At 42.8% G+C, this 13,970-nt stretch overlaps 2 protein-coding genes across 3 annotated transcripts in view; one reads left to right on the top strand and one right to left on the bottom strand.

Annotated features, from left to right (window-relative positions):
* Nucleotides 1-594: 594 nt before the first annotated feature.
* LOC106561673 (parathyroid hormone-related protein-like) lies at nucleotides 595-5,236 on the top strand. 2 transcript variants are annotated; one of them, XM_014125856.2, is made up of 3 exons: nucleotides 595-1,092; nucleotides 2,012-2,141; nucleotides 3,821-5,236. In XM_014125856.2, the coding sequence occupies exons 2-3, from the start codon at nucleotides 2,035-2,037 to the stop codon at nucleotides 4,266-4,268; spliced, it is 555 nt and encodes a 184-aa protein (XP_013981331.1). In that variant the 5' UTR covers nucleotides 595-1,092; nucleotides 2,012-2,034; the 3' UTR covers nucleotides 4,269-5,236. The 2 variants fall into 2 exon arrangements, with proteins under 2 accessions (XP_013981331.1, XP_013981330.1); XM_014125855.2 differs by lacking the exon at nucleotides 595-1,092 and having other exon boundaries at nucleotides 1,984-2,141.
* Nucleotides 2,052-13,970, bottom strand: part of LOC106561672 (cytosolic carboxypeptidase 2) — a 37,337-nt gene continuing 25,418 nt past the window's right edge. The window contains exon 24 of the mRNA XM_014125854.2: nucleotides 2,052-2,131. Coding sequence (XP_013981329.2) covers nucleotides 2,129-2,131 — 3 coding nt within the window. The 3' untranslated portion in view covers nucleotides 2,052-2,128. The remainder of the gene's footprint in view (nucleotides 2,132-13,970) is intronic.

The raw sequence follows: 13,970 nt of genomic DNA, 5'->3' as shown, positions 1-13,970 counted from the left end.
CATTACATGGCAGCCTGGTTGACTGAGGTGGTCAAGGTTACTGTAAGGCCTGTAGTGTGGGTTGTGTGTGGTTGGGTTTCTCTGAGGTTTCGGTCACATTCCCAGGGGACGGTGGTCAGGCCCTGAGACCTGTTTACCTTGGAGGCCAAGGGGAACTCCTGCATGGGGGCTTTTGTTGGTGGGCCGGACACTTGTCCTTGAGATGATTATGTCACTATAAACTAATGCAAAGGTGTCATCAGAATCCATAATATTTCATACTGTTTACATACTGTACCTGTTTAGATGTCAAGGGACAACGATGACAGGGCTTTGTAGTCATAATGCTGTCATATAACACAATTATATTATCTTCTGTACTATCGCCTATTCTTTGTTACAGTGTTGCTTGGGCGCCACCTTCTTGTTAGTGCTGGTCTGTGTGTGTGTCTGTGTGTGTGTCATCAGGACTGGACTGAGATGGGCAGGGGGAGGGGTGGGAGGAGGGGTGGGAGGAGGGGGGGGGGTTGCAGCTTCACCCACTAACTAGGGAGGGGCTGTACTCTCACTTACTCACACATGCTAACACACATAAACATATGGTCGCTTGGAGTGGTCAGGCAAGGCAGCAGCATGCATCACACTCTCTCACCTCCCCCTGCTCTTGCTCCAGCCATACAGACATGATGCTACAGGAGAGCACTTCACAGGACTGTTACCGGACCTATCGGCGTAACAGAAGCTGATGTGCCTCAGTCTGATGTGACTCACTTTTTTCCCTCATTTTATCGCTCCTTTTTCATTGGGATTTGAGATAAATAATTACCTAAATATACAGGAGGTATTGGGAGGTAGCTGGCTAGACCAGTCTCAACAGGGTTTCCCCATGGTACCCTCTCGCTGAAGGTCTTACTCTGAACCATATAGAATTGGGCAGAATAAATACGAGTTTCTAATTTTTTGTGAAGATATCTCTATTTTGGATCTTAGAACGTTTGGAAAGAAATCTCTATTTGGGATCTTTGGAAAGTTTGCAAAGATATCTATTTTTGAGGAATTTGCAGACTGGAGAAAACCTTTTTGTGGATAACTTGCTTTGGAAATCTACTCCATGTGAGTATTTTTCATTTGGTTTATTTGATATTTATTTGGAAGTACCAGAAAAGCCCCTCTCTGCTTTGATAAATTCTTTACTAGGTATTTCAGTACTATTCTAGGTATTTCAGTATTAGTCTAGGTATTTCAGTATTACTCTAGGTATATCAGTACTATTCTAGGTATTTCAGTATTAGTCTAGGTATATCAGTACTATTCTAGGTATTTCAGTATTAGTCTAGGTATTTCAGTACTATTCTAGGTATTTCAGTATTAGTCTAGGTATTTCAGTATTAGTCTAGGTATATCAGTACTATTCTAGGTATTTCAGTATTAGTCTAGGTATATCAGTATTATATCAGTACTATTCTAGGTATATCAGTACTATTCTAGGTATATCAGTACTATTCTAGGTATTTCAGTATTAGTCTAGGTATTTCAGTATTAGTCTAGGTATTTCAGTATTAGTCTAGGTATTTCAGTATTTTTCTAGGTATTTCAGTATTACCAGGTGGTCTTGTTTAGTAGACAGAATTGATGTCGAGCACGGGAATCAAAGGTGGCTCAGAAAGTTGTTGAGTTGGTCAGCAACTAGATTCATGCTGCCAAGTAAAAACCACCTGATAAGTAGCAGTAAGGTAAGCTGCAAACTTCTGAGGGGGTTTTCTGTACCACTTACAGTACTGCATAAAATATCATTTCTCAACACATATCATACTCAACAAATGAAATGGGCATTACGTGTTCCATTTAAATGTTTTTATTGTTGTTTTCAATTCATGTTTGCAGGGGGCCATCTCAAATAAATGATTGGTATTACATATTTTACAACACCTTAATAAACCATGCTATTTACATAGTTGATACTGTACATACTTTAGTTCCTGGTGAATAGCGATACAATGAAGGATGGAACATTGTCTGTTGCGTGTTCTAGAGTTCCAGACTTCCGATTCCAGAATGCTGTGTTCCAGAGGCATGCTCCAGCAGTGGAGTCTAGCTGTGTTCCTGCTGTACTCCTCTGTCCCTCTCTACGGGAGACCCATCGATGCTCTCACTAACAGAATGTAAGTCTCTGTTAATCAGTAGTTTACAAACTGTAGATTATTTCCGTTTCACTGTCTATTCATTATCATATTACCTCCTTTTCGAATATGAAATGGTACAAGAAGAGGTAGATCGATAAATTACATCTTTTAAACAAATCACTGGAATCGCATCTAAGTTTGATCAAACAGAGGACTGCTTTACTCCATCCATTGTTTGTTGATTTGAGATAAGAGGTCTAGATATGCAGACAAGAATAGAGCTACTGTATGTTACAGAAGAACATCAAATGACATACTACAGTTAAGTGGTACAACTTGAAAATAAATGGAACATGCAAATATATTTTTATTCAATACATTATATTATATATTTTATGGAATATATTTTATGGAATATAATATGTTTATGGAATATATTAAATTATTGGTCAACTGTCTGTATATTAGACCTGCATGTACCGTATTTGAGTTGTCTCATGTAAAAACAAAAGTTTTCATGAATTCACGCCTACATGAATCCTAACTCCCTGCATTAAAGTTTGGATTGACATTGTTGGTGAGGGTGACATGTTTTGTGGTTAACAGGATCCGCCCCTTTTCTTCAATTTTCGCCGAAAATGACATCCCCAAATCTAACTAACTACCTGTAGCTCAGGCCCCGAAGCAAGGATATGCATATTCTTGGTACCATTTGAAAGGAAACACTTTGAAGTTTGTGGAAATGTGAAAGGAATGTAGGACAATACAACACAATAGATCTGGTAAAAGATAATACCATGAAAAAAACAACCGTTCTTTTGTATTTTTTTTTGTACCATCATCTTTGAAATGCAAGAGAAAGGCCATAATGTATTATTCCAGCCCAGGAGCAATTTTGATTTTGGCCACTAAATGGCAGTAGTGTATGTGCAAAGTTTTAGACTGATCCAATGAACCATTGCATTTCTGTTCAAAATGTTGTATCAAGACTGCCCAAATGTGCCTAATTTGTTTATTAATAACTTTTCATGTTCAAAATTGTGCAATCTCCTCAAACATTAGCATGGTACTCTTTCACTGTAATAGCTACTGTAAATTGGACAGTGCAGTTAGATTAACAACAATTACATTTTTCTGCAAATATCAGATATGTCTATGTCCTGGGAAATGTTCTTGTTACTTACAACCTCATGCTAATCGCATTAGCCTACATTAGCGCAACCATCCCGTGGACATTCACCGATCCCGAAAAAGTTTTAAATATATGCCTCATAGCATGGTCTTTTCTTACGTTATAGTGTTCACATAGAACAGCTCCCAGCTTCCACTGTACATGTCTTGTTTATGCTGCCACCTATTGAGGTCTACTGGAACATGACCTTGACTGTCATTCAACAATCAACACCTCACAAGTAGGTTGTTTAGAATCACTATACTGTACAGTACGTAGGTACCACTGTACACAAGACAGCTGTAAGAGAAAGGGATAGGTTGATAGGTAAGGATGTAAATACTATCTCTGCAAAGAGTCAGTCTCCTACTGAGACTCAATTAGTAAGTTATTGTCAGCTCACTATGGAGCTCCTGAAGGGGTATTGCAAAGAGACCAATTCCATTTAATTGACTTAATTGAAATGGAACTGTTTTCCATTGCCATCTACTCTTAAAAAAGAGAGTGAGTCCAGTTGAAACAATCTCCTTCTCCCCTCTCCATTCAGGAGGAGGTCAGTGAGCCACGCCCAGCTGATGCACGATAAGGGCCGTTCCCTGCATGAGTTCAAGAGACGCCACTGGATCCAGGAACTACTAGACCAAGTCCACACGTCCGACAGCGAGCGAGCCCCGGCTCCCCAGAGCAGGACCAATGAGTGTCACAGCACCTTCAGCGGAAGTGCTCTGTCCCCCCCCAAACCCTCTGGAGGGACCAAGAACCTCCCCCTCAGCTTCCGGCTGGGAGGGGAGGGGAGCAACCTCCCCCAGGAGACCAACAAATCTGTGGCCTACAAACACCAACCTCTGAAGGTGGTCACCAAGAGGAAAAAGAAGGTGAAGGGGGAGAGAGGGAGACGGAAGGAGAGCGAGAAGAGGAGGCGGAGGGCTCGCTCTGTAGTCACAAGTCTTACGACACAAAGAGAGGAGTTACAGAGGACACAAGACACTGGGTGACAAACATACTTCATGATGTAGCCTTTGGGGGTGAAGCTGCACTAAGAACTCTGACTGACAAAGATTCCAGCATCACTGACTGGGACTCAGCCTAATGTCTCAAAGACTCGGTTGAAACAACTGGTCTCTCCATACCATGGCCATTGGTCTTTGCTTGTATTGTTTTAATCTGATGCTTTTTCCTTGTGCCGTGATATACAGTAATATGTTGCTACTTTTATTATAACACATAACTTCTGTATGCATATTTATTAGGTAAATAATATGAAGATCATCAGCAATGTTAAATGAATCTTTAACTCATCCCTAGTTAGATAACAATGTAAGATATGTGCCCTTCAGGAGCAATATGTCCCTAATACCCTTTAAATCAACTTCAATCACATGTCCATGTGTAAAGTAGAACATAGGCAACACAGTAAATGTTACGCAGTAAAATATTTATTGTCTGTACATATTTAAAAATTCACAAAATGAGGGAGGATCATTCTTTTTGTTTTACTGCTCGGTAGCTTTTTAGATAGTCGATATTGTGAATCCATCATTTGTTATCTGTAGTTAGTATTATTAGATCCATAATTTATTTCATTTGAACTGTGTATTTATTTTGGGAATGTTTTACCGTGCTGCTGATTGTTTCATATTTTATAATAACATAAAATGCACTTTAGATATGATGATGATATCCATATGTTTTGTTAAGTTACATTATTATAAGTGTTCTTATTTGTGGTTGATTTTAATTAAGAAAGAAAATGTTCCTTTGTTGATAAACCCCTTAATTTTATTTTCTTCTTGGTTTCTAATATTACCCAATCATCTCATTGACCAGTAAGTTATTGGATCGTCCATCAAATTCTCTCTAGTTTTAAAGTAATTTAAAAAAAATACAAATAAGCCAGAATTGAAACTGTTGGTATGATTACAGCCTTGTTAAGATTCATGTCATGTTTAGCATTTGGACTGAGAGCACAATCATTAACAAAAAAATAAATAATAATAATCAAACCAAAGATTAAAATCTTCATGAAAACATTGTGTTCTCTCTTTATGTGATGTACTACAATCAAATACTCTATCTTATTATTCTCTCTCATTGAACGTGGAGTTATCAAAGAGAAATGAATCTATGTATTTGTTGACTGTTCAGTGAGAACAAAGTACCTTACAAGGTTGTTCATGTCACACTAGAGAACCATATGATGTATTTTAACAGCCTCTCTCTGACTAAATGGACTGTATATTATGGGCTTGCATCCCAAATGGCATCCTATTCCTTGTATAGTGCTGGGCCCAGGTCAAAGGTAGTGCACTGTATAGGAAGTAGGGGGCCATTTGGGACACAGACATGGATCTGCTGGTAATGGAGGAGAGGAGAGAGAGTACCAGGCAGCAGAGTTAGTAGACTAGCTACATCCTGTCCTAAGAGCCTTGGGCTCAGGCCATTAGCGAGACAGTCATAAACATAGTAGAATGTCCTGATAAAGACTCCGTCAGAAGATTGGAGCTCCACAGCTATGAAGAAATCAATGTAAGAATGGACAGCGGCATTAATAACTCACTCACTGAGAGGGAGAGAGGAGAGAGGAGGGAGAGAGGAGGGAGGAGGAAGAGAGGGAGAGAGGAGGGAGAGAGGGAGGGAGGGAGGGAGGAGGAAGAGAGGGAGGGAGAGAAGAGGGAGAGAAGGAGGGAGTGAGAGAGGGAGAGAGAGAACACACAACAGAACAGACAAAGAGAACAGGAAGGATCCTTGTTCTATGAAAGGTCGGAGGTCTGTGATACTGTAGGTGTTTTCCTTCTTGTTATAAGATCTCTCAATTTATCACTGCCATTCAGCCACTATAATAGCCTACAGTAATTGCCATAGAAACTGGCAATGTCCCCAAAAAAATCTGAAAATATACATTCATACAGTCGTAAACCTCTGTGGAATTCAAAACACTGGAGTGTGCGTCTGTATCTTTAAACTCAGTGGATCAGAATCAATTTGACCTGTGAGTGATGTTCACCTTTCTTTGCTCCATAGTCCGCAATCAAAGTTTAATACAGAGAGTCAAGGATCAAATCAAATCACATTTTTATTCTCACATGCAATACCGTTTTCTTAAACAATTTTCATCATCATGGGGGCCTTCTAAACTCAATTCACGGAATGGCTGCAGAATTCACCCATGTCGGAGAACTGCAATTTATCTTGGTACACATGAACTTCACTCAATAAACTAACAGTGTGGTGAGTACACCACAAGAGCAGAACAGAGTCATCCAAACTATTATTTCAGAAACAGAACATGTCAATGTAGTTTTAAATACTATAATAATAGTGATTTAGTCCGTTTTTTTCAGTAATTGTGGTTATAAAACCTAAATCAAGCTAATTATGTTCCAAGTATATAAAGTGTATTTCGTCTTCACCAAAAAAGAGGCCTGCTTTTGCAGGGTGAAATGGAATTATCCCAAACATTAACTAAGCCTTCCCTGTATCTCACAACAGGCTGTCCCCAACATGTCTTCCTGTCACGTCCTGGCCAGTATAAGGGTTAATTGGTATTGTAGTTTGGTCAGGACGTGGCAGAGGGTATTTGTTTTATGTGGTTCAGGGTGGTGTTTTGGGAAAAGGGCGTTTGATTTAGTATTTCCGGGTTTTTGGGTTATGATCTATGTTTAGGTAATTCTATGTCTAGTCTAGGTAGTCTGTGTTTCTATGTTTGATTAATTGGGGTTGGGACTCTCAATTGAAGGCAGGTGTTTTCTCTTTGCCTTTGATTGAGAGTCCCATATATTAGGGTGTGTTTGTGTTTGGGATTTGTGGGAGATTGCTTTTGCACTGCGTTAGGATAGCCTGCAAAACTGTTGCACTGTCATTGTTTATTATTTTTTGTATAGTGTTCACGTGAGCAATTAATGAAATTCAAAAATGAACACGACATCCGCTGCGTATTGGTCTACCTTTCAGATGACGATTTCGCAATATCGTCAGAAGACAGTCGTGACACTTCCCTGATCTTCTCCCGTAGCTGCGGGGTGATCCTGGGCATCGGTTTCTATGCCAACCTGATGGTGTTCTCTCTTTTTGCCAAGTAAAACACCCCGAGGAAGAACCAGCTGGAGATCGTGCTGCTCAGCATGGCCTTGGCAGACTTCCTCAGCATGCTGCTCATCCCCTTCACAATGCACTCAGGCAGGTTATTTATCCCTTATTTTACCAGGTAACATGACTGAGAAGAACTTCTCATTTACAGACACGACCTGGGGAACAGTTAAAGGGGAGGGGGGGGTGAATGAGCCAATTGGAAGCTGGGGATGATTAGGTGGCCATGATGGACAAATTGGGAATTTAGTCTTTGGACACCTCCAAACGAGCTTCAATGCCATACAACACTCCTTCTGTGGCCTCCAACTGCTCTTAAACGCTAGCAAAACCAAATGCATGCTTTTCAACCGTTCGCTGCCCGCTCCCGCCCGCCCGACTAGCATCACTACTCTGGACGGTTCTGACCTAGAATACGTGGACAACTACAAATACCTAGGTGTCTGGCTAGACTGTAAACTCTCCTTTCAGACTCATATCAAACATCTCCAATCCAAAATCAAATCTAGAATCGACTTTCTATTTCGCAACAAAGCCTCCTTCACTCACGCCGCCAAACTTACCCTAGTAAAACTTCCTATCTATCTTACCGATCCTCGACGATGTCATCTACAAAATAGCTTCCAATTCTCTACTCAGCAAATTGGATGCAGTCTATCACAGTGCCATCCGTTTTGTTACCAAAGCGCCTTATACCACCCACCACTGCGACCTGTATGCTCTAGTCGGCTGGCCCTCGCTACATATTCGTCGCCAGACCCACTGGCTCCAGGTCATCTATAAGTCTATGCTAGATAAAGCTTCGCCTTATCTCAGCTCACTTGGCACCCGTAGCACGCGCTCCAACAGGTATATCTCACTAGTCATCCCCAAAGCCAACATCTCCTTTGGCCGCCTTTCCTTCCAGTTCTCTGCTGCCAGTGACTGGAAAGAATTGCAAAAATCGCTTAAGCTTGAGACTTACATTTCCATCCCTAACTTTAAACATCAGCTATCTGAGCAGCTAACCGATCGCTGCAGCTGTACATAGTCCATCTGTAAATAACCCACCCAAACTACCTACCTCATCCCCATATTGTTTTTATTTACTTTGCTGCTCTTTTGCACACCAGTATCACTACTTACACCATCATCTGCTCATCTGCTAAATTGTAATTACTTTGTTACTATGGCCTATTTATTGCCATACCTCCTCATGCCATTTGCACACACTGTATATATACTTTTTTTTCTATTGTGTTATTGACTGTACGCTTGTTTATTCCATGTGTAACTCTGTGTTGTTGTTTCCTTCGCACTGCTTTGTTTTATCTTGGCCAGGTCGCAGTTGTAAATGACAACTTGTTCTCAACTAGCCTACCTGGTTAAATAAAGGTGAAATAAAATTGAAAATCAAAAAAGTCAGGGCACCAGGATTAACACCCCTACTCTTACAGTGAGTGCCATGGGATCTTCAGTGACCACAGAGAGTCAGGACACCCATTTAACATCCCTTCCGAAAAGACAGCACCCTACAAAGGGTGCTATTTTTTTAGACAAGAGGAAAGAGTGCCTCCTACTGGCCCTCCAACACTACTTCCAGCAGCATCTGGTCTCCCATCCAGGACCAACCCTGCGTAGCTTCAGAGGAAAGCCAGAAGTGGGATGCAGGGTGGTATGCTTCTGGCTGTTAGAGGTCAGAGAGCATGACTCTGGCAGACCTCCTCACCTTGCTGCTCATCCCCTTCACCCTGCAGTCAGGTAGGTTGCCGGTTCGAATCCCAGGTCTGACTGAAAAATTCTGGTGGGCCAACAACCTCAGGGTTGCCAGTTTGAATCCAGGAAAAAAAAAACATAAAAAACTGTTGACATGGGGGATGTGAGCCAGTTACAATACTGGAGGGTTGGGATGTTAGCCAGTTACAATACTGGAGGGTTGAGATGTTAGCCAGTTACTATACTGGAGGGTTGAGATGTTAGCCAGTTACTATACTGGAGGGTTGAGATGTTAGCCAGTTACTATACTGGAGGGTTGGGATGTTAGCCAGTTACTATACTGGAGGGTTGAGATGTTAGCCAGTTACTATACTGGAGGGTTGAGATGTTAGCCAGTTACTATACTGGAGGGTTGAGATGTTAGCCAGTTACTATACTGGAGGGTTGAGATGTTAGCCAGTTACTATACTGGAGGGTTGAGATGTTAGCCAGTTACTATACTGGAGGGTTGAGATGTTAGCCAGTTACTATACTGGAGGGTTGAGATGTTAGCCAGTTACGATACTGGAGGGTTGAGATGTTAGCCAGTTACTATACTGGAGGGTTGAGATGTTAGCCAGTTACTATACTGGAGGGTTGAGATGTTAGCCAGTTACTATACTGGATGGTTGGGATGTTAGCCAGTTACTATACTGGATGGTTGGGATGTTAGCCAGTTACTATACTGGATGGTTGGGATGTTAGCCAGTTACTATACTGGAGGGTTGAGATGTTAGCCAGTTACTATACTGGAGGATTGAGATGTTAGCCAGTTACTATACTGGAGAGTTGGGATGTTAGCCAGTTACTATACTGGAGGGTTGGGATGTTAGCCAGTTACTATACTGGAGGGTTGGGATGTTAGCCAGTTACTATACTGGAGGGTTGAGATGTTAGCCAGTTACTATACTGGAGGGTTGAGATGTTAGCCAGTTACAATACTGGAGGGTTGAGATGTTAGCCAGTTACAATACTGGAGGGTTGAGATGTTAGCCAGTTACTATACTGGAGGGTTGAGATGTTAGCCAGTTACTATACTGGAGGGTTGAGATGTTAGCCAGTTACTATACTGGAGGGTTGAGATGTTAGCCAGTTACTATACTGGAGGGTTGAGATGTTAGCCAGTTACTATACTGGAGGGTTGAGATGTTAGCCAGTTACTATACTGGAGGGTTGAGATGTTAGCCAGTTACTATACTGGAGGGTTGAGATGTTAGCCAGTTACTATACTGGAGGGTTGAGATGTTAGCCAGTTACTATACTGGAGGGTTGAGATGTTAGCCAGTTACTATACTGGAGGGTTGAGATGTTAGCCAGTTACTATACTGGAGGGTTGAGATGTTAGCCAGTTACTATACTGGAGGGTTGAGATGTTAGCCAGTTACTATACTGGAGGGTTGAGATGTTAGCCAGTTACTATACTGGAGGGTTGAGATGTTAGCCAGTTACTATACTGGAGGGTTGAGATGTTAGCCAGTTACTATACTGGAGGGTTGAGATGTTAGCCAGTTACTATACTGGAGGGTTGAGATGTTAGCCAGTTACTATACTGGAGGGTTGAGATGTTAGCCAGTTACTATACTGGAGGGTTGAGATGTTAGCCAGTTACTATACTGGAGGATTGAGATGTTAGCCAGTTACTATACTGGAGGGTTGGGATGTGAACCAGTTACTATACTGGAGGGTTGAGATGGGGATGTGAGCCAGTTACTATACTGGAGGGTTGGGATGGGGATGTGAGCCAGTTACTATACTGGAGGGTTGGGATGTTAGCCAGTTACTATACTGGAGGGTTGAGATGTTAGCCAGTTACTATACTGGAGGGTTGAGATGTGAACCAGTTACTATACTGGAGGGTTGGGATGGGGATGCGAGCCAGTTACTATACTGGAGGGTTGGGATGTGAACCAGTTACTATACTGGAGGGTTGAGATGGGGATGTGAGCCAGTTACTATACTGGAGGGTTGGGATGGGGATGTGTGCCAGTTACTATACTGGAGGGTTGGGATGTTAGCCAGTTACTATACTGGAGGGTTGAGATGTGAACCAGTTACTATACTGGAGGGTTGGGATGGGGATGCGAGCCAGTTACTATACTGGAGGGTTGGGATGTGAACCAGTTACTATACTGGAGGGTTGAGATGGGGATGTGAGCCAGTTACTATACTGGAGGGTTGGGATGGGGATGTGTGCCAGTTACTATACTGGAGGGTTGAGATGTGAACCAGTTACTATACTGGAGGGTTGAGATGGGGATGTTAGCCAGTTACTATACTGGAGGGTTGAGATGGGGATGTGAGCCAGTTACTATACTGGAGGGTTGAGATGGGGATGTGAGCCAGTTACTATACTGGAGGGTTGAGATGTGAGCCAGTTACTATACTGGAGGGTTGAGATGTGAGCCAGTTACTATACTGGAGAGTTGGGATGTGAGCCAGTTACTATACTGGAGGGTTGGGATGTGAGCCAGTTACTATACTGGAGGGTTGAGATGGGGATGTGAGCCAGTTACTATACTGGAGGGATGGGGATGTGAGCCAGTTACTATACTGGAGGGTTGGGATGTGAACCAGTTACTATACTGGAGGGTTGAGATGGGGATGTTAGCCAGTTACTATACTGGAGGGTTGGGATGGGGATGTGGGCCAGTTACTATACTGGAGGGTTGGGATGGGGATGTGGGCCAGTTACTATACTGGAGGGTTGGGATGGGGATGTGGGCCAGTTACTATACTGGAGGGTTGCTGGATTCAAAAACACAAACACTGAGGACTTCCATTCCCCTGTGACAATGAATTAACAATACCTCTTCTTCTTCTTCAGCTACGCATGGCCGCTGGGAAACACCTACTGCAAGGTGTAACAGCCCCTAAAGCCTGTGAGCTGTGTCCATGACAACAGGCCATGATCAACCCCTACTACCATGGACCTGGTGGTCCTGATGTTAGTCTTGGTCTGGGCAACAGACATCTTTATCAGTCTGCCTCTCAGGATCTTTGCCACTAAGGATAGCTTTGGGGTTTGGTCTGGCTGATTTTACTATCTATCTGTCCACCATGCAAGAGAACCACTACCAACAATGGCTTGATACTGTACCCTATTTGTTATATAGTGCCCAACTTTTTACCTGATCCACTTCATTTTTATTTAACCTTTACTTAACTAGGCAAGTCAGTTAAGAACAAATTCTTATTTACAATGACGGCCTAGGAACAGTGGGTTAACTGCCTTGTTCAGGGGCAGAACGACAGATTTTTACCTTGTCAGCTCGGGGATTCAATCTAGCAACCTTTCCGTTACTGGCCCAACATTGGTAACCACTAGGCTACCTGCTGCCCCAGGTTTATAGGGAATAGAGTGCCATTTCAGATGCACACAATGAGTAACAAGAGGCCTTATGTTTACTTCAAAGAATGTCACTGGTAGTAACCGGGTCTGTTTAAAAAAATATATATACACTGCTCAAAAAAATAAAGGGAACACTTAAACACATCCTAGATCTGAATGAATGAAATAATCTTATGAAATACTTTTTTCTTTACATAGTTGAATGTGCTGACAACAAAATCACACAAAAATAATCAATGGAAATCCAATTTATCAACCCATGGAGGTCTGGATTTGGAGTCACACTCAAAATGAAAGTGGAAAACCACACTACAGGCTGATCCAACTTTGATGTAATGTCCTTAAAACAAGTCAAAATGAGGCTCAGTAGTGTGTGTGGCCTCCACCTTCCTGTATGACCTCCCTACAACGCCTGGGCATGCTCCTGATGAGGTGGCGGATGGTCTCCTGAGGGATCTCCTCCCAGACCTGGACTAAAGCATCCGCCAACTCCTGGACAGTCTGTGGTGCAACGTGGCGTTGGTGGATGGAGCGAGACATGATGTCACTGTCACGTCCTGACCAGTATAGGGGTTATTTGTTATTGTAGTTTGGTCAGGACGTGGCAGAGGGTATTTGTTTTATGTGGTTCGGGGTGGTGGTTTGTTTAGTAGGGTCTTTGATTTATGTATTCCGGGGGGTTTTGGGCACTGTTCTATGTTAGTGTATTTCTATGTTCTGTCTAGTCTTTTGTATTTCTATGTTTTGTTAATTGGGGTTGGACTCTTAATTGGAGGCAGGTGTTTTCTAGTTGCCTCTGATTGAGAGTCCTATATATAGGTATGTGTTTGTCGAGTACTTTGTGGGAGATTGTTCTGTGTATAGCCTTGTGCCTGACCAGCCTGTGATTAGTCGTTGTGTTTTCTTTGTGTACGTGTTTGTTTTGGTTCTCCTTCTTGTCCGTTTATAATAAAGAAGATGAGTGCACATTTCCCCGCTGCATTTTGGTCTAAATCCGACGTCAACCGTTACAGTCCCAGATGTGCTCAATTGGATTCAGGTCTGGGGAACGGGCGGGCCAGTCCATAGCATCAATGCCTTCCTCTTGCAGGAACTGCTGACACACTCCAGCCACATGAGGTCTAGCATCGTCTTGCATTAGGAGGAACCCAGGGCCAACCGCACCAGCATATGGTCTCACAAGGGGTCTGAGGATCTCATCTCGGTACCTAATGGCAGTAAGGCTACCTCTGGCGAGCACATGGAGGGCTGTGCGGCCCCCCAAAGAAATGCCACCCCACACCATGACTGACCCACCGCCAAACCGGTCATGCTGGAGGATGTTGCAGGCAGCAGAACGTTCTCCACGGCGTCTCCAGACTCTGTCACGTCTGTCACGTGCTCAGTGTGAACCTGCTTTCATCTGTGAAGAGCACAGGGCGCCAGTGGCGAATTTGCCAATCTTGGTGTTCTCTGGCAAATGCCAAACGTCCTGCACGGTGTTGGGCTGTAAGCACAACCCCCACCTGTGGACGTCGGGCCCTCATAC

Source organism: Salmo salar, chromosome ssa10, assembly GCF_905237065.1.
Source record: "Salmo salar chromosome ssa10, Ssal_v3.1, whole genome shotgun sequence".
Classification (NCBI taxonomy): domain Eukaryota; kingdom Metazoa; phylum Chordata; class Actinopteri; order Salmoniformes; family Salmonidae; genus Salmo; species Salmo salar.
This window is presented reverse-complemented; position numbering and strand designations above follow the sequence as displayed.

Coding starts and splice junctions, on each gene's coding strand:
- LOC106561673 (XM_014125855.2), top strand. CDS start 1,984: ATGGAACATTGTCTGTTGCGTGTTCTAGAGTTCCAGACTTCCGATTCC. Junction 2,142..3,820: donor GATGCTCTCACTAACAGAAT/GTAAGTCTCTGT, acceptor CTCTCCATTCAG/GAGGAGGTCAGTGAGCCACG.